Source organism: Rhynchophorus ferrugineus, unplaced genomic scaffold (assembly GCF_030347505.1).
Source record: "Rhynchophorus ferrugineus isolate W39M unplaced genomic scaffold, kcgeb_rfMv2 rfM3, whole genome shotgun sequence".
Lineage (NCBI taxonomy): Eukaryota > Metazoa > Arthropoda > Insecta > Coleoptera > Curculionidae > Rhynchophorus > Rhynchophorus ferrugineus.
In genome coordinates, this window is record NW_027472582.1 from 10,599,796 (window position 1) to 10,619,516 (window position 19,721).

A 19,721-nucleotide genomic window follows, 5' to 3' on the forward strand; every position below is an offset into this window, starting at 1 on the left:
ATTTTTGATTAAAGTATTTTGATTTCTTCTGCCTATCAAATGATACTTAAGATAACCATAGTTATTAATTATAATTTTACAGATATTTAAAATTAATACATTATATTATAAACCATCATAATGATGAAATTCACCTCAAAATATGGAATTTCTCAAATATCTACAGGTGCGTATTTACAAAAAGTATATTTAATGTGCATATCAATACTACTTTCCTGAAAGTTATGCTTTCAAATTTTAATCGTCAGATCACAACCTTATTTTCTGTAACCGCTTTCTACAACTTAATTTGACATGGACTTTTACCCTTGTTTGGTGGAAAGTCGCTACAAACAAGATGATTTTCTTTAATGTTCTTTTATAAAGAGTAGTTATTGTTTGCCATAGCATATAAATATAAAATAGCACTAAGATGCCTCTCCAACAAAATGTAAATGCCATTTTAGGTGCAGCATTTTTGGGTATCGTTGGAGCTGCAGGACTGTTTTTGGTTCAACAGTATAAACAGGAGAAATTACGTACGGCTATGGCAAGAGATTTAGAACGTCTAGATCGAGAATTATCAAAATTAAGGAGTGAAATTCAACTTTTACAAACAACGGCTTCTTCAGCAATTATTCAGAGGTAAAATAAATTACGAGTTTGTTTCAACTTATTAATAGATTAATTCTATTAGCAAGCGTTCGAGGAAATCATCTAGAAGTACAAAAAAATCATCTTCTATTTTGTCTACTAAAACTGATGAATATTTAAGTGCTTCAAACTATGATAGTTCAGACTTAGAGTTTTATGATGTTAGTGATGAAGATATTGAGGCCAAAGTGACAAATTTAGATTTAGTGAGAGGATATTATCTTAGGTAAAACTTCTCCAATTTAATGTAGATTTCAGCTTTTAGTGGAGTATGATAAGAAGCTAACTTCTGAAAATGTTGAAGAAATTGAAAATGCACTAAAAGAGTTGGAAGATCTGTGTATTGAATATCCAGAAAATGCAGACTTGCTGTTTAGAATTGGTAAAGCTCACTATAAAGTATTGAGTAGGAGTAATGATAAAGAATTTAAGCAACAAAGAATAGCAAAAGGTATTTACTAACCTTTTAAAATTTAAAAAACTTTTAGCATGCAGAATTTTTCAGGAATTAATGCTTGTGAAGTTGCTTTGGGTCTTGCACCTGATCATTCAGAAGTCCATAAATGGTATGCTGTTTTAATAGGTGTAAGAGCTGATTTTCAATCAATTCAAGAGAGAATAAGTGATGGAAAATTGTTTAAAAAACATGTGGATATAGCAGTCTCTATAAACCCAAATGATGAGGCTTTACATTTCATGTTAGGTCGATTTTATTATGAGATTGCTGCATTAAAATGGTAGACATATAAAATAACATTTCCTTTTTTTAACTACATCTATTGAATAGGTATGAAAAAAAGGTAGCTGCAGCATTGTCTGGAGAACCCATGCAAGGCAGTTATGAAGATGCTTATAATTGTTTTCTTGAAGCAGAAAATTGTGCCAATTTTGAATGGAAAGAAAACAGATTGATGTTAGCTAAATGTAAAATAGGTCTTAATCAATATAAAGAAGCAGTTGAGTGGCTAGAAAAAGCTAAAAGTAGTAAAAATGGTATTGGTGTGGTGAGTTGTGATTAAATTTTAATTTCACAAATATTCTTGTTTATAATATAAACAAATTAATTTTAGGATGAAGTGCTGGACGAAGAAATAAATCAGTTGCTCAACAAATACAAAAATTACAGCTAACTATAAGATGGAATGTAAATTTATATTGTAGTACATGTAATTTGATAATAAATTAAGTAGGAGAGGGGTTAGTTTTGTGGGAAAAATTTTATAAAGTTTTTATATTTTTTCCGCCTACAAGTTATTTAAGAGTTAATTGTATCTTCAATTAGTAGACTGACTAATGCTTTTGTAAATCTTTAAATCTCTAATATAATACATTAATGTTTGCCATTCTGATTGCTTTTTTTCTCTCCCACTATTTTAAATACCAATTGATATTTACTTTTTATTAAAATATATTTCATGTTTAAATATTTTCCTAAATATCATTTTTGCTCATACTTAACTATTCATATATAACCGCAATATAATCCTAGCAAGAAAATAAATCTTAGTTAATTCAATTAATGATAATCATTGATTAATATTAGACAATTAGATAGCCTTCAACCTTGATCATACATTGGTCTCTGTTAATACTGCCTCATAATACCCAGAACAAGTTATAACAGTGCAATTTGAAAAAAAAATTGGAACATCATAGTATGTCTTGACTGTTGACAGAAGACTCCATAGAGTAATTACTCTATGTTCAAAAGTTTATTTTTGTTGGAAGATGATAAAAAAAATCGATCATGAAAGCTTTTTTATGGTTTATTATCATTGTCTAATTTAGCATAACTACATTTTAATATTTAGTGCCGTAAAGTACTCGTAAAACTGTTTCAATTCTTAATGGCAACATAGTAAATAATGATTATGTATACAATAATAACAGTGATACAAGATAAATTTGATATATTCCATATACAAATTCCTATTATACAAAATTGAATCCTAGAGTATTATGGAGGATATTTAAATAAATCGGATGTAATCCATGTAAATGTTAATTAAATGTTAAATGTAAAAGTTAATTACACTCAAATATATAAAGATTCGATTATAGCGACCGAGATATCTTGATTCGTATTAATTATAATTTGTATGCAATGCAAAACAAAACAAATTCATAGCATTGAACATAACATTAAATATAAGCAAATAAAAATACAAAATAATATATATTTTTCTAAGAAATTAAAATTTGCTGAAAGTATAATTTAATTTATCTCACAAGTGGTTTCATGGCAATGCATGATGTCAATTATAAAGGTGAGATGGCTTAATCACACCTTCTAGTGGAACTATTTGAATTGGTAAATAGTTCCTACGATACGTTCTTTGTATAAGTTACTAGCGTCCCGCCCCGGCTTCGCACGGGTGCAATGCTGATACTAAATTAAATACACTACAGAAAAAATATGAACGTTGTATATAAAAACATAGCGGCCCGCTCCGACTTTGCACGGGCATAAAATATATATGCCTATGTCACTCAATGAAAACATGATTAAAATCGATCCAGTATTTTTGGTTCATTCATTACTGCCCTTGGCCTGCACGCATTAAATTTGGAGTAAAACAATTCCTCTTCCCCTATACTTACTATGAAGATTTCCTGCTATCTTTGGAATATCTAAATTCATACAATTTTTATTACATTACACATTTTTAAACGCAAATTTTAAATTTGTAATATCTCCGAAAATATTTGTTTAATTTACATGCTGTAAGGAACCATATTGATCTATATTAATTGCACACTGTATTTAAGGTACTTAATTCGATAAGGATTAATGCCGTATTGCTTAAAATAGCTTCGTAAATAAGCCATTTTCTCACGTAAAAAGTAAACAATAAAAATGGTTAATGTGGGTTATCCCTAAAAGATAAACATATACCATCGCGGACTTTTTTGTAGACCTTTTTATGGTGTACAATACTGTAGTACATTAATTTGATCTAACTCGTAGGGTTAGGCACCGTTTTTGCTAATTGCTAAATAAGCCTAAAAAAATAGGTTAATTTACGACATCACGTTAGAAACCTCTAAAATTAGCAATGTTGCCTTAGTATATTATGCATGTATTATACATATAAACCTTCCTCTTGAATCACTCTATCTATTGAAAAAAACCGCATCAAAATCCGTTGCGCAGTTTTAAAGATTTAAGCGCACATAGGGATATAGGGACAGAAAAGGCGACTTTGTTTTATACTATGTAGTGATGACATATGAAAATTTTAAAAGGGTTTAAAACACAAAAATTATAAAGAAGTAAATTCAAAATACCATGTTATTTTATGGAAAGAAAAGGCGACTTGTTGAACGACAATAAAACGACACTTCTTATCTGTTAAAAAATATTTATAAGAAATACATATAGAAATAGAAAAGATCTCACTCATTACACCATCCAATTTTAAACACACAGACCGCCTTTCTTCGAATACAGTGCAGTCCCTAGCCAGTGCCGTAATAATCGCGGGATGTAAAAATTATATTGATATAACTTGATATCCGCATATTAATATAAGAATATGCAATTTAAAGTAAATACTTATAGGAAGAATCAAATCTACTCCGTGTGTATGGACTCCTTCCCAAATTAGATGCAATAATTTTTAAATGTTTGTCAGAGTATTGCTTTAACGTTATCTGTGTATTTAAAAATTACATGAAAGCCCAAATATTGATTTTATCAAGTTTTAATTAATTGAAATAATACTCAATAAATATATAGATATTTATATACTTTCTGGATACACTAAGGTAAAATAATTTATAAAATTACCTATTGCCTACGTCCTGCATATAGTTCATATAATCGAATAATCATCGGAATATTTTTAAACTTTTTCCTATTATTCCATTATGTAAATATTCGAATATACCCAACATTACTATATAAATGCTTGAGAAGAATAAATGCTTAATTATATTATTACGCAAGAATCAATTTGATTGGTTGTTACCTGTATGTCATTATTGTCACTTTATCAACGGCCGTTTAGAAAAAAGGCGCCTAGCCTGAAACTTAGTGTTCGTTAAACTTAGCTTTAGTAATTACTTCCGTTTGTTAGAGTTATTTTTTATCAGTTTTATATATTTTGACTATTATATATCAAAATGTCGTTCAGTAAAGCAAGAATTATTAGATTTAATGATATAGTTGGTGAGTGTTTTTTTTTAATTCGTTCTATTTTTTGTTTTAAAAATTATTTGTTAACTATTTTAACAGAGTGCCAGTCACCAGCTGCTCCGTTAGTTACGAAGTTACCAAAGGATAAGGTTATTGCTACAGTGAAACCAAAAAAGACTGCACCAAGTCCAAAGACTGAATGTGAATCAGTAAAAAGTGCACCTTGTACTTTTAAAACGGTAGGCTCTTGTAAATATTGTTTGAAATTAATTAATGTCTTTGTTTACATTTTTATTTAAAGCCAACTTTGCCAAAGAAAGCAAAAACTACCACTACAAAAATTAAGCCAAAGGATTTATTTAATAATGATATTGAAGCTTTGCGATCTAAATCTCAGGAATGTGAAAATAAAACAAAATATATTCATGATCTTACAGAACAACTAGATGCTCTAAATAAGGAATTGAGTAATTTGAAATTGGAGAAGGAACAGTTACAGAGGGAGCAACAAAAGGAAATTCAGGAACTGGAATTTGAAATGTTAAAAACAATGACACAACTACAACGGCAAGAAGAGGAGGCTAAGATAAAAATCAGAGACCTGGAAGAAAGAATGGCTAGTGAAATTAACACTCTTAATGAAACCCATGAATATCATATAGGCCAATTAATTATTGATTGTGAGATTAAATTGAAGGATTTAAAAGAGACATCACAAGCTACATTTAAACAAAGGATAGAAGAAATGGAAGAACACTGGAGAAAAAAGGTTTATGAAATGGAATTATGTTTATTAGAAAAGATTCAATAATGAAAGTTTATTTCAGTTACAGGAAAAAGAAAAGGAGTCTGAGGATATTTTGAAGGAATGTCAAGCCATTAGTGAATACAGTATTATTGAATGTGAACTTGAAAAGAAAGCAATTGAAAAGAATCTTGAGGAAATAACAGAGGAATACCGCAATTTAAAAGAACAACATACACAATTGCTATCAAACCCCAAAAATATAGAAAGGATTGAGAAAAAAAATGACAGCAGGATTAAACATTTGACAAATATAATTGAAGTGAAGGAAGAAGAGATAAGAAAACTTTCTTTGGACATCAAAACTTATGAACTAACAATAAATAATGCGCAAGTAACTATTGAAGTTTTGAAAAATAGGTTAATGCATTCTGATAAAGATGTGGAGCATTTAAAAGAAGACCTTGAAAGGTTTGCTTTTAGTAGTTAAATTAATTATTTCATCTCTTAATCAAATTTATTGCCAGATGTGAAGAAGAAATATTAAAATATGAAGACAGATACTGTCGGATGAGTTCAGAATTGGAGGAGGCAAAACATTACAATGAAGAACTGGAATTACAATTTGAGTCTGCTTTCAAGCTAAATGAGCAAATAATTAATAATATTAAAAATGAGCTGCTCACTAAAGTTCAAGTGTATGAAAATGAAGTCAAAAGATATACCCAGAAAGTAATTTTAATGAATTTTTGTTTTACAATATAATTAACCGTTAAATTTCAGGAGATGGAAGAGAAAAATGTCAAAGATGATATAATGGAACAATTGAATTATAACATAGATGTTATAAAGAAAATTAGTGTTGAAGTTGATAAAACTGAGCAATGCTATTCTCACCAAGTAAAAGAACTGAAGGATACTATAGAGTGTTATGTTGAAAAAGAAAAAACATACATAAAAACCATAGACATGTTAAAAGATGAAAACAGTTCTCTGCGAATGAACATTTCACAAAAAAACGCCGAACTTAATGATCTTGAAGAAAAAATACTGAAAGCTAATAGGGAAAAGGAGCATCTGTGCGAGAAATATGATTATTACAAAAATAAAGCTGAGGAATTGGAAAATGATACCATCGAGAGTTCTCAAATGAGGAAGAAATATATTGATCTGAGTGGTAGATATGATGTTTTGATGCAGGACTTTGAAGTGGTGGAAATGGAGAATGTAGATCTGAAAAATAAATTAGCTAACGATAATGAAAAATTAAGGTATTTACTGGATATTGAGGAAAAATATGAGAAGTTAAAAAAAGAAAAACTGGCATTGGAAAGTGAAAACGTAACATACAAAAATAAGGTATGTTGAATTACTATTGCATTTTTTATAAAATACATCCAATTATTGGTATTTTCAGTTGGAAAAGAAATACAAATTTAACGTTAAAGACAAAGAAAATATCGGCAGTCCAAATAGATCTATTATCGATAGCCCTAACAGAGGTTCCCCTTTCAGAGAGAGAAATTGATACTGTAGTGGTGTTTTTAAGGTTAAAAAATTAATAATTCTACATGTTTATTGCCTTTATATAGTTATTGTTTTTATTATATAAATTGAATAGTTAAAAATGTTTGAGTGATCATTTACAATTTTTTTCAAGTCTGATTTACTTTCTTATGTATGATTTTAATGTTAATTGTTTTTGTCATTAAATTATTTCTCTTTGTTTATTACAATACTTACAAGTTAGTTTTTATACTATAAATAAATTAAAATGAAGCACCTTTACTTTAATTTGCATAGCGATAAAAGATGGGGAAATACCTAGAGCAGTGACTCAATTAACATTGCCATTGCCCTTAATTTATTAGCGCCGTACTGTAACGAAAAACATTTTGAGTCGCTATTCCTATACATATTAAATGTAATATTTACGTTCCTTTTTGAATTTTTGTGACGTTCGATTGTTCCGTTTAAATTGCCTAGTCAAGTAACCATAAATTCTGACAGCCAATTAGATCGTTTGTTTACGTTTCTAGAAAGTTGTATTTGCTCTTACCTCGATATGTACGTAGTGTACAAAACAGAATTTTTTTTATATAAGTGTTATTTTGTCATTATTATGCGGCTGACTGAGGAAAAATATCAAAACAAAAGTACAATTTTATAGAGTATATTCACAAATATGTTTTTTTTTACAAGAAAATTTGATAAGCCATCATCGAAATCGATCTTATAAATTAAGTCCAGTCTTTGTTGAAATAAAATAAAAATATAGAGATCAGAATATTATAAAGGTTATTCTGAAACATTTGAATTACATTATGGTAAAAAATAAATTGTACCAAATATACTAAATACTAGTTGTTAAATTAGGCCTTAAAAACTAGTGTTCAGTTACAGTCTTTGAATTTCACATGTCCTATATTAAGTACTGTATAATTAATCCTAATGAAAAATGTAAAAACATAAATTAAATATGTTTGTAATCACATATCGAAAGCTACACAGATATCTCAAACGTTTAATATGTACGTGTATTTGTGAAAATTGTGTTAATATACTAATTACATTCTTACATGACATATAAAAGTTACTTAAGATGTATAAGAAAACATAAATGTACTATACATTTATTAGCTTCAAACAGATATCCTGCATTGCGATAGTTTTATACATGAATAAAATATCGAAACATATAATTAACAAACGTTATATAAATTGTTAATATTCCAGTAATTCCTGAAAAAGAAAAAACCGAAATTCAACAAAATGGACATAGTTAACGTTCTTTCTACGTTTTCTCTATGTACATTGTGAAAAAATTTGAGCTACAACTATATTTCTTTAAATTTTATATTACAAAAATTATCATTAAAAAACGTCCAATTTAATATGTAAATTCACCCAATGACAATCAAGAGAGCGTTGATTAAATAATATAAATTTTGAGCATAGAGTATTTTAAAGGTTTTATCACTAGATTCTGCAACATATTTGATAAACTTTTCAAATGCCAGTCCAAGATAAATCAATCTGATAAAATAATTGTTTGAAGACAATAAATTATTTCTATATTTAGTAGATGTGAAAAATTGTAAATTGTATATTTTTTTGGTATATGTTTCAAGCGGAATATGGCATTTTTGTGTGGTCAAATGAAAATTATCAAAATGTTTTGGCATCATTTTATAAATATAAGAGAATTTTAGAGAATAAGTTTAATCGAGAGCCGCGAAAAGTGGAACAATGTTTTTCGACATCCAATAAGCACAGTGCGAATAGGTGGAGTTATGTAATGCGTCTTGGTCAACTATGATGACCTGCTTACTTGTCTGTTTCTCTTCAATTTTATCATGCCAAACGAAATGATAGAATAGACCTTGCATGGCCGAGAAATACCTTCGCTGTTCTGGCGTTTTCGGCTCGTATCTGCCCAATATAGCGTCGATATCTGATTCAATATCGGCCAGTTCGTTCACACCCCTTGTTTGATTTACCATATAGAAAGCGGTATCTTGCATTTTGGTCCAGATAGCAAACAAGGGGCAGGCAATCCGAACATCTGTCACGGCAGCGCTCAGACCTTGATATGTGGGGGAGTACATTTTAAGTACTTCGTCTGTGAGATTTTGCAAACCTAGATGTGATTCTTTTACATGGTGCCTAACCAGACTCTCGGTCCAGTTGGTATGTTTGAGTAATAGTTTATCCGAACTGCCTGCGTGCGCTGTAGATCCGATAACTAACTTAACAGGTAAGGAACCTTTGCTCCATACTTCTTCGGGGTTTTCTCTCAATATGTTTCCATCAACAACCTGTAAATAAAAAAATTCTCAGTAAACTAAACAACAGATTGTATATATGTATACAATAAGACATTGCCTTATTCGTTTCATACTTCTATTCAGTTGATTATGCGAATTATTTAATATCGGGTGTTGGGATTAATTCCCAGTTATTATATTTTGTTGCAATTTGAAATGGCGAATGAAAAGTAAAGATAATTTATCGATATAAGACCGACCCTAGCAGATATTTATAATTAAAATAGACATGGTCTACAATACTTAAAGAAATTATTCCCTCAAGTAACACAGAACTGAAATAAGTTAATAGTGTTTTTGTGATTTATCCCATTTTTGTTGAGAAGATTTCATCCTAGTCAAATAAAATATTTGAAATTGATTTTATTGAAACATAAAAAGAGGTACTGTAGGTACTTTCTTGTTTTTATAGTACTGTTTGTTTTTATAGTACTGTTTGTTTTTGTTGATGGCTGTTTCAATGACAAAAAGATTTATAATATGTTAATTAAAACACTTATCTTACTACTTATCTACGAAACAATCTCTTTTGTTATTTTTGTGACATCCTTGAAGCTGTCATAAAAAGCGACACTTAATTACTAATTTCTAAGTAAATATGTGCAGCAACTCCTTCAAATCGCAAGGAAAATGTTATATGGAAAAATGATTTTAGAACCAAAAAAATCAGAATTTGTACAAAAAGGTATCATATTACTATCTCTAGTTACATGGTATTAATCAGGACAAATGGTAGTCGGACAGAGCAACCCATGAATTTTTTCATTTGAGAATGTCTTAATTGACATCTGATGCAAAAAAATGCAGATTCTTACAGAGGGTTATAAATAAAAAACGCCCCTGGGTTTTAATTCACAATTCCAAAAACATTTAACTACTAATCTTCATCGATCATCAATGTATTTTGGCGAGCGATCGTGTCGTTCCTTTTCTGATAACAAACAAAAAATCATCCTTTTTAAAATGTATGCCTTAAAATACAGTAATTTACTATAGAACTTTTTTAATTTCTAAAACATTTATTTTTTCCCCATCAAATTATAAAGTGTAAAATAATTGTTATTTAACAAATAAAATATACTAGAATTGATTAACAAAAGGTGTTTTGCAGGGAACAATAGAATGCTGTATTATCCTAATAGAAGCCTTAAACAATTACTACAGCGAAATTAGAAAATGTATATCAATTTTTTTTTAGAATGATAAAACTTTTTAACAAGTGATCATTATAAACCAATCATCGTTCAAAGTATCAGTAAGATCGGGAAATAACTTGATGACCGAACTTACCAACCACTGGTGTTTTTCTTTGGGGTTTTCATCTTTGCTTGGCAAATCAGGCTGAGGCTTTCTCCATGTATCCGGAACAGAAGTGACCAACTTTTCTGCGTCTATCTCCTGTAAGCACGCAGCATCTTGACATCCTACAGACTCTAGGAATACTTTAAAGTCGGCCTCAGATTCGGCACGAGACTTTTGCGGGTAGTTTGCGCCACCTGATGAAGCCCAAGCTCTGTATGAAAAAAATATAAAATAAAAATGATATCATTGAGCTATACCTTTAATCATTACCTGCTAAAATATTTCTTCGCCTGTGGTATGGTTGACAGAGCAGTGACTAAGGTAGCGCCAGCTTTGTGTCCAAACAAAGTTACAGAGTTCTTATCTCCGCCAAAATGTTCTATGTTTAATTGAATCCATCTGAGGGCCTCTAATATATCAGAAAGCCCATAATTTCCTGACGTATGGGGGTAATCTGATTGACTTAGAATGTCTGAAGTAGGGCATAATATCATTATTTACAATTTCAGGTGATAGTAAGGGAATATTTACCTAATGATAAGAATCCTAAGGCGCCTAATCGGAAATTGGGCCGGACAAACACAACGTCTCTAGATCTGGCATATCTAGCTGAAGGCCTCATTTTACCAGGGGAACCGCCAACAAGACTATCTGCGCCAATCAATACGATTACAGGAAGGGGATTGTCATATCTGATATAAGGAGTTACTATATCCAGAGTCAAACAATCTTCAATACCTAAGAAGTATGAGAACATGTATTGATATATTACAAAACATAATCTAAAATTAACAAATAACTTACCAGTAACAGTTCCATTTCCCAATATCTGTAAACACGTTGGTGTGGCATTATGAGCCAAGAAGGTATCATTCCAGCAATATCCCAATTTATTAAGTGGCTGAGCATATTTAAATCTAAGCTCTCCAATAGGTTGCCTGGCATATGGTATACCTCGAAAAGCAAAGGAACTATCTTCCATTTGTCTAAAGATAATTTCGAATTATTAAATTATTTTCTATGACAACACAATGATATTACCCCTCTACTTTACCACAACTAGTAATTGTCTCAACAAATTTTCCATTTGTAATAGGCGGAGAAACTATCGGGAATTTTCCTCTCATTGCCAGAGTAACAATAATTATTATAAGAATCAAAAATGATAGCAAGGCACCTATGATTAAAAAATATATAAGTTTCAACCTCGTTATTAACATATTCAAGCACTGTACCAATCGCTATTTTGTAAGTCTTCGCTCTCTGGGTCCAATGTACATCGTTGTCATCATTCTCAGGCTCTTTTTTCTCATCACGGGCCGCCCCTTTACCATCAGTCGTGCTGTTATTACTTTTCTCATCTAAGGTTTCAACAGATGCTAACCCTGCTTGCGTATTTTGGTTATTAATAGTTTGTGGATCAGGATTCTTTTTCATCTTTTGGAAAACAGATACTAAAGGCAATCTAATAGTTTCTAAAAGTTTCTTCTTGTCTTTGATTTCAGATAATTTCTCACCTTCTTCTATATCAGAAGGCTTGGTTTTCTTAAAAGGATTTGGTAGTTTAACTCTAGTTTGTGAAGAAACATCTTCTTTAACATCGTTTTGTTGCTCAATAAGCTCTGTACCTTCGGCTTGATCATCATCCTAAAATTAGTGCTTGAAAAAAACCGGATATTAGATTTACAATTAATCTACCTTGCACTGCTCCTTTGATTTGCTCCTGGTAAAAAACCCTGGCATTTGAATACCACCTATTGGGATTTTCTTGGGCTTCACCTCCATACCTTCCTTTATTTCTTTAAGTGCCCGTTTCTCTTCACTTAATTCTAGAATATAATTTCCAAATAGTAACACAAAAGCAAACTGAACAGTATTATCTTACGTTTTTCATCAAATTCATGTTTTTTTTCTTTTTCTTCCTCTTCTATACTTTTCTTATCTTCTGTAAGGGAAATATTAACCATTCCTTGTGATTCCATGTCTGTCATTTTCTATTAAAAGAAATAATAGATATTTTATTATTCTACATGTTTTAATATCAATCAACTTCCAATAACATACATACAAATATACACATAGATGTAGATGTACATATATATACTAAAATATTTTATATAAATATATGTATGTATACATAAGTAAATAGTTAAATAAAATAATCTTACTTTATTGTATAAGAAACACTAGATAAGCCGGTTGATATCTTAGCTTTGTAAAGCTATCGATTTTCCCTTGTGCCGTTTGGTACACATGCGCTAGTTAATTGCAATTTTATACGTACCACAATATTCTTAAAAGTAGGGCTTACTGAAAGAATATTTTTACAGATCTGTTATGACTTTCATCACATTGATAATTCATAAATGGAACAAACAACTTTGTTAAGATTTGATTAAAGATTCATTTACCTTGGAATTCAAACGTTTCACACTCAAAACAAAGCTTTCCTCTTCTTCTTTTTAATTTAGTTGTCAAATCATGTTCTCATATTAGAAAATAGTGTACATATATCGAATGCTATGATATTAAAGCCATTAAAAACAAGTTGAAAGAAGAAGCATTGTTAGCAGTGAATGTTAAAATATGTCAGATGTTTGCAGCTTTAGTTTTTTTTCAAGTTCAATGTTATTCAGATTTTAAGTATATAGTTAGAATTCTATTCAGCTGAAGGAAATTTGAGATTCAAATAATTAAGTGCCTGTTACATGTTTTGTAAGTAATTTATTATAAATTACGAAAATCCTCTAGACTAATATACTATAAACATTAATCAACAATTTCATATTTTTATAAACAGTAATGTCTCTGAAATGCCATTATTTTGTTTAAAATTTTCAACCTTAATGCTACGCATGCGTTAGTTCGTAATGTCACTGTTGTTTCCGTTTCGTTTTCGTATTGTGATTACATTGGTTAGATTTTTGTATCGATTGTGTATATTGTTGCATTAAAATGTCGTTTAAAGACAAAAAGATTGACAAAAAATTAGTGGAACATATTTTGGAACAGGGACAAAAGTTGCGTACCTCAATGATAGAATCCATACTAAAGAATGACCCATTTAATAAAGAAACTGTTAATGAAAAATGTTATAATACACCTCGAAGTAGTAACGGTTCTATAAATTATCAAATTAAGGAATTAGAAGTTGCAAGTGACGTCTTTAAGGATTTAAATGTTTGTGAGAATCAATTACTATCAGAAAGATATGAAAACGCATGTTATGCTACTGAAAAATCAGTGGTGTGCTCATGTTCTACATGTTTAGCTTATAGTGTTAAGTGCTTGAAGTGTGACTTAAGAAGAGCAAAATCAAAAGATTCTATTGTTATCCCAAAACAGAAACCTATAAAGAAAGAATTGTTAGAATATGGAGATTGTTTGAAAATCCAGTTACATAGTATTTACTTAAATACTCAAGGCTTGAAAAAAGTGACTCATGATTTGCCAAATCGTACTTTACACAGTTACAATGAAACTTATATTTTAGAGTATAGTATACCAAAAATATTTTTGACCAAGCACAGAAAATCTACAGGAAGAAACTGTTTAGAAAATGATAATTACTCAAGAATAATTGGCAGGCGTACTAATGATGGTAATAAAATTATTTTCATTTTTGCTAAATTAAGTTCATCAGTTTTAAAGTTGTTTTGTAGTTATACCTTTTAAAAGGACACTTATACATAATGTTATTAACATTTCTTTATGTGGTGAAGAAGAATGGTGTATTAATTTTATTATCAAATATAAAAATTCCATAAATAAAACCTTTCAATTATTGGGAGTAGCTAAGTTTAATATGGAAAATTTAATATATAAAGAGGATTTAACTTGCTCAGAGACTCTACCAATATATTTAACAGAGAAATCTCCAATTGTAATTGGAACATTAAAATTAACAATTCAGTTAGGATGTGGGCGCGTGTTTTTTGGAAAAGAATTTATTGGTATGTAACAGAGATATATAACCATGCCTTATAATAATCTTTATTTATGGTTAAATAATTCTTTAGACCCATAAAGACTTTAAAAAGGCGGCAAGAAGGTTTTTATTTTCTCAGAACTTAGAATTTCCTGTTTAATATATTTTTAAAGTTTATTGTATTAACATTTTTAGATGCTGTTAATTTTAAGTACAAAACTAGTTCTGTCGAGAATGTTAAAATAAATAAAAATTCTAAGCATACTACAAGTAAAGAGGTACAGACATGTAAATGCGATTTAAGAGGTCACGAAATTTTTTGTAAAAGTAGTGATGATAAACAATGTGATACTTTATATAAAACTGGTTATCAAAAGAATTTAAATAGTATTAGGGCAGTGCCACCAGACAGCATAAAATCTGTGTATTTTAAAGATACACAAATAGATTGGCAAAAGAAATGGTTAGATACTAAAAAAGAAATACCAAAAAAGGTACACTAGAAATTTGTGTTTTGTTAATATATTTCAACTATCGATTCAAAATTATACATGTTGTAGGACCAGTTGCTTTTTGGATTTATTTATATATCAGAGGCACAGTTTTCAAATGCAGTTTGTGACTCTTATTTAGTATGTCAGCCCTTTTGTCAGTCGGAACAAACTTTTAGTAAAATAGTGTATTCAAATGGAAATCCAGTTTATAATTTTTACCAGGTGTGTTTGCTATAAGCTGACATTTTCTTTATTATATATGTTTCTTTTCTAGATTGTTCCTTTAATATATGAAGATCAAATTCTTGAACGTTTAAGGGACAATTTTATAAGTATTGAATTTTGGGAGAAAAAACAAATTTCTAGTAGGCCTTTTGGTATATCATCTGTTCCATTGCACCAGTTTTACATTGCTTATCGGAATTCTGCTATATTTCCACATTTACAGAAAAATAAAGTATGCATTTTTGAAATAATTATAGAATGAAATGAAATTGAAAGAGATATTTGTTTTTTTTTCAGTTGCCTATTATTGGAACAGATTGGTGGGAACCCATTAATTCAACCAGTGACAATTCAGTGATCGGACAGGTCCATGTTCTGACAGCTTTGGGGACTCGTGAGCAAATAACAAACTTGGAGATAGAGAGAGGCTTTAAGAATGACGTAGTGCGTGCAAAGTTTCCAAATTCAAGGAAATCGTCCGTAACGCTAGTTAAAAAAGATGCAAATAAAAATGTTGCTCATTTGAAAAGTAACATCGATAATACAGTACTCACTAGTAATAAGGAGAACTTACAGTCAAACCATAATATTTCTGACTTATCCAATAAAGTCGATAAAGCTATACAGTCCGATTTTGTACCAACGATGGATTTAAAGGATTCTCCAAATACAACCAGGACTCAAGAAATATTATGCAATTTCTTGAAGCATTTAGAGCAGAAATCGAAGCCTGTTTTTATGGAAACAAGTACAAATACTGAGCCGTCTATTACCGCACCGACTGTACCGAGGTTAGTTATTTGAAATTCAGTAGTGAATAGATGTTTCATAAATAGTTTATCTCAGCCAATTACCATCTCGTTCTATACTGTGAGCAATGTTTTGGCATAATAGCCTTTGCCAATAACATATTAAAGACATATTCTGTTTTCAAAAAAATATTTAAATGAACTTCTGTATCGTTTTACTACTATGGATAAGGCTGTGGTATACCGCTATGGCTCTGAAATGTGCCTGGTGCCAGGAAATTGTAACTCTTTAAATCTGCAGGATGTTCTATAAAATTTATTAGAAAAGTTCTCGCTATACAGGGTGTCTATTGGGAAAGTTTATAATTTAATGCCGGGTAGATTTTAATAGAAACTAATCGGTCAGTTGAAAAGTCCCCAGCCTGTCACATAGATGGTGCTACTAGAATTAAATCCATATGTTTTTTAGTTAGCCCTAACCATCAAAAGATGCGTGTATAAATTTGATAGCTGTCGGATCATTAGTTTGTGAATTATAGCATTTTGAGTGAAGCAGCTTTTGTTATTGTGAAAAAAATGGATAAAAAGAAATTTCGCGTGTTGATAAAATGTTGCTTTTTGAAGAAAAAAATACAGTTGAAGCAAAAACTTGGCTTGATGCCGAGTTTCTGGATACTGGAATCCGGAAACTCAGGAAAATCAACCATTAAGGATTTATATGCAATATGTAAGACGAAGACGGTGAACGCAGTAAGACGGACGCCCAAAAGTGGTTGTTACCGACTAAAACATAAAAAAAATCCACAAAATGATTTTGAATGACCGAAAATTGAAATTAAATGAAATAGCACACACTGTAAAGATATCAACTGAACGTGTACCTACATCATATCATTCTCGAATGTCATGAATCAGATAGTCATAGTCATCCGAGTCTGTATTTTGGGATGCGCATGGAATAATTTCCAGTGACTACCTTGAAATACGAAGGACCGTCAACAGCGACTATTACTTACATAGTGTTATTGGACCGTTTGAAGGACTAAATCGCCGAAAAACGGCCGCATTTGAAGAAAAAGAAAGTGCTGCTTCACCAAAACAATACATCGTGTCACAAGTCAGTGAAGTTAGACCTGGCCCCCAGCGCTCGCTGGGAAGTAATTTTCGTTGAATGAAGAGGTGATCGCCCAAACTTGAGGCCTATTTTGAAGCAAAGGACAAATCGTACCGCAAAAATGGTATCGAAAAGTTGGAGGGTCGCCTATCACCCTTGAAGGGAATGATGTTGAATAAAAAAAATAATTTTGGCAAAAAAATGTTTTACTATGGTAGGCCGGGGACTTTTCAATTGACCTGTTAATGCATGGAAAACGATTTTTATGCAACGAATTTCAATTTAGAATCTGTAAATTAGACAATTGCTGGAACATAGTATATGTAAAGAGTTACGTTGAATAAAATTTTCGTTTTATTTCAAGCCATAAAGTGTGATTTTCTTATCGAACAATATAATTCATTAAACATCCTATCGTTCTTGTTTTTTTTAGGGGCTTAAACAATGAAGCAAGTACCGGAACGTCATGTGTTAGAAAGACGTCAGATCTTTTGGATACTTTGCAGAAGGCAATCAGTCTAGAAGGTCAACAAAATAAGATAGTGGATCAAGCGGCAAATATTCGAGTTGCAGTTAGTATAAATTGCGCAAATCAACTTCCAAACAGAAGAAAACTCAAAAGCAAATGTAAGAGGATTAAAAGCAAGTCGCCAAAACAGGACGATAATATTATGCCAAGTACATATGTAACATTCGAAACGATGCCAGGCAGACCTGTAGAAATAACCAATGTCTTTCCAAAAAGTACCGCTCCACAGTGGAATTATAAGTGTGAAGTTAGCTTACCGATTGATATGATAACTAACGTAAGTTTGTTAATAGTGTTGAATATTTATTCTGCTGCCATTTCATTGTTATTGTATAAGGGTTTTTTCAATAAGGGCGGGTCTGTATGATAAAGCACGACTTGCCGTGAGGTTCTGGCTTAAATTATGAATGCATGTGGACGAAATGCAGCAAGTGATTTGTATTGGTTATCAGGGCCGTGCGATTTCACCACAGTAAACTTTTTTGTGTTATGCTAATAAGCGACAACCGACCAAAGCCATTAAAATCAAAATAAACTAGCCAATCGCTCAACTTCAATAGGATCTATATGATAGTAATTAAAAAGTGGACCACTCGGATCCATACCAACGTGAGAAACCTCACACACTCGTCCAGACTCGTCCCGAACGAAAACACTATATATTAAGAAAGTATTGTAAGATATTTTGTTATTTATATAGTTTGTTTTGTAGGACCAAAAAAGGCTGATTTTTAAAGTATGGAAGAAAAGTACAAATGCTGTGCTTCAGCCCAATACCCAAACTGATGTAGTTCTCGGATTTGCTGCTGTTGATTTAAGTGTATTAAAAGCCGGTCTACCAAGTATTCAAGGCTGGTTTAATATTATGGATTTTTCTGGGAAGTGCAATGGTCAAATTAATGTATGGATTAGCTCATTTGTGGAATTAACTTACTGTTTCTTACAATGTTGCAGATTCATATCGATCCCTTAGAAAATGTGCAAAAAACTTTTAGTAACACTGGGTGTAATATATATGAAGACGACTATAAAATGCAACTCTTACCTACCCTTACGACTGGGATTGAAGATACCAATGAGCCTTTAAATAGAGCTCTTAAGAGAAAATTTACCGAATTGGATGAGATTACGCAAAGACTTCGTTCAAGGTATAATTGGATAGTTCAAAATGATTTACTTAACGTTTAATGATTCTATTTACAGGTTGTCTGAAGTTGTACAGGAAGATTCTGAAGAATCTAATGATGACATGGCGGAGGAATTTGAGAACGACATAAATAATCTTTGTATAGAGGAGGATTTCGATTTAATCAACTTTGAAGAGGAAGCGCGGAAATTTAACGACAACTATAACAATCAGAAATCGACCAGCAAAAATAATCTACTGTGTTTAGCAGAACAACCCTCCGGGGCCAAAAATGTCGATACCGTACTAGACAATGATGAAAAATCGAAAACAGCTGATCCCGTTGCTTCAAATTGTACTTCTGAATCGTCACTAGATGCAGAACTTTTAAAAGGTTAGCTTATTCGTTTTTATTGATGACTAGCACTTAATCTTCATCTTACGATTTGTAGGAAAAGAAAAAATCGATCACCTGTTAAAAAAATTAACTCTGGCAACTGCAGAGTCACAAACAACTTCAAGTTGCTCACTTAATAAAGATTCTGCAATTACCGTAGGGTGGAATCCCGAAAAATGTGATTTTATACAATCAGAGTCAACAGATGCGATTTCCAGTAGTACTGATAACGGAAATCTTAAAGTGGATGACGGAAGCGAGACCAGTGTTTTTACGAATTTTTCAGTAGATAATCGACCAAATCCCGACGGGCAGGGCTCTTCAAATGATTTATAATTGCTTTTAAAATAAATAGGTGTAATGTGATTCCATTCTATTATAAAATAAGCTTTAATATGTTTTTTAATTTGTTTGACGTGAACTAGAACATTGTTTAGGAATAAACTATTTAACATATAGTGTTGTTATTTACTGAGAGCGCTTAAAGTGCTATTAACTAAAGTATAATAATGAT

At 30.9% G+C, this 19,721-nt stretch overlaps 4 protein-coding genes across 11 annotated transcripts; 3 read left to right on the forward strand and 1 right to left on the reverse strand.

The window, feature by feature from the left end:
* The first annotated feature begins 28 nt into the window (after positions 1 to 28).
* Positions 29 to 1,976, forward strand: LOC143193527 (regulator of microtubule dynamics protein 1). Of its 2 annotated transcripts, XM_076399790.1 has the most exons (7): positions 29 to 166; positions 447 to 624; positions 677 to 839; positions 892 to 1,084; positions 1,139 to 1,370; positions 1,421 to 1,637; positions 1,704 to 1,976. In XM_076399790.1, the coding sequence occupies exons 1-7, from the start codon at positions 121 to 123 to the stop codon at positions 1,761 to 1,763; spliced, it is 1,089 nt and encodes a 362-aa protein (XP_076255905.1). In that variant the 5' UTR covers positions 29 to 120; the 3' UTR covers positions 1,764 to 1,976. The 2 variants fall into 2 exon arrangements, with proteins under 2 accessions (XP_076255905.1, XP_076255906.1); XM_076399791.1 differs by lacking the exon at positions 29 to 166 and having other exon boundaries at positions 413 to 624.
* A 2,644-nt stretch (positions 1,977 to 4,620) lies between these two features.
* Positions 4,621 to 7,300, forward strand: LOC143193522 (uncharacterized). Its single transcript, XM_076399784.1, has 7 exons — positions 4,621 to 4,804; positions 4,871 to 5,010; positions 5,073 to 5,540; positions 5,599 to 5,987; positions 6,044 to 6,248; positions 6,300 to 6,875; positions 6,934 to 7,300. Exons 1-7 carry the CDS (start codon positions 4,759 to 4,761, stop codon positions 7,042 to 7,044), a joined length of 1,935 nt encoding a protein of 644 aa, XP_076255899.1. The 5' UTR covers positions 4,621 to 4,758; the 3' UTR covers positions 7,045 to 7,300.
* A 375-nt stretch (positions 7,301 to 7,675) lies between these two features.
* Positions 7,676 to 13,164, reverse strand: Nrt (Neurotactin). Of its 7 annotated transcripts, none has more exons than XM_076399781.1 (12): positions 13,057 to 13,113; positions 12,814 to 12,955; positions 12,531 to 12,639; positions 12,344 to 12,474; positions 12,163 to 12,292; positions 11,881 to 12,099; positions 11,687 to 11,822; positions 11,450 to 11,631; positions 11,177 to 11,383; positions 10,916 to 11,117; positions 10,634 to 10,856; positions 7,676 to 9,334 (listed from the first exon to the last, which is right to left on the reverse strand). In XM_076399781.1, the coding sequence occupies exons 3-12, from the start codon at positions 12,634 to 12,636 to the stop codon at positions 8,738 to 8,740; spliced, it is 2,133 nt and encodes a 710-aa protein (XP_076255896.1). In that variant the 5' UTR covers positions 12,637 to 12,639; positions 12,814 to 12,955; positions 13,057 to 13,113; the 3' UTR covers positions 7,676 to 8,737. The 7 variants fall into 7 exon arrangements, with proteins under 7 accessions (XP_076255896.1, XP_076255895.1, XP_076255897.1 ...); XM_076399780.1 differs by having other exon boundaries at positions 12,930 to 12,955; positions 13,057 to 13,098; XM_076399782.1 differs by lacking the exon at positions 12,814 to 12,955 and having other exon boundaries at positions 11,881 to 12,030; positions 13,057 to 13,164.
* A 370-nt stretch (positions 13,165 to 13,534) lies between these two features.
* Positions 13,535 to 19,663, forward strand: LOC143193530 (uncharacterized). Its single transcript, XM_076399794.1, has 11 exons — positions 13,535 to 14,246; positions 14,308 to 14,598; positions 14,769 to 15,067; positions 15,134 to 15,289; positions 15,342 to 15,524; positions 15,590 to 16,083; positions 17,589 to 17,961; positions 18,397 to 18,585; positions 18,639 to 18,832; positions 18,888 to 19,204; positions 19,263 to 19,663. Exons 1-11 carry the CDS (start codon positions 13,601 to 13,603, stop codon positions 19,541 to 19,543), a joined length of 3,423 nt encoding a protein of 1,140 aa, XP_076255909.1. The 5' UTR covers positions 13,535 to 13,600; the 3' UTR covers positions 19,544 to 19,663.
* Positions 19,664 to 19,721: the final 58 nt, after the last annotated feature.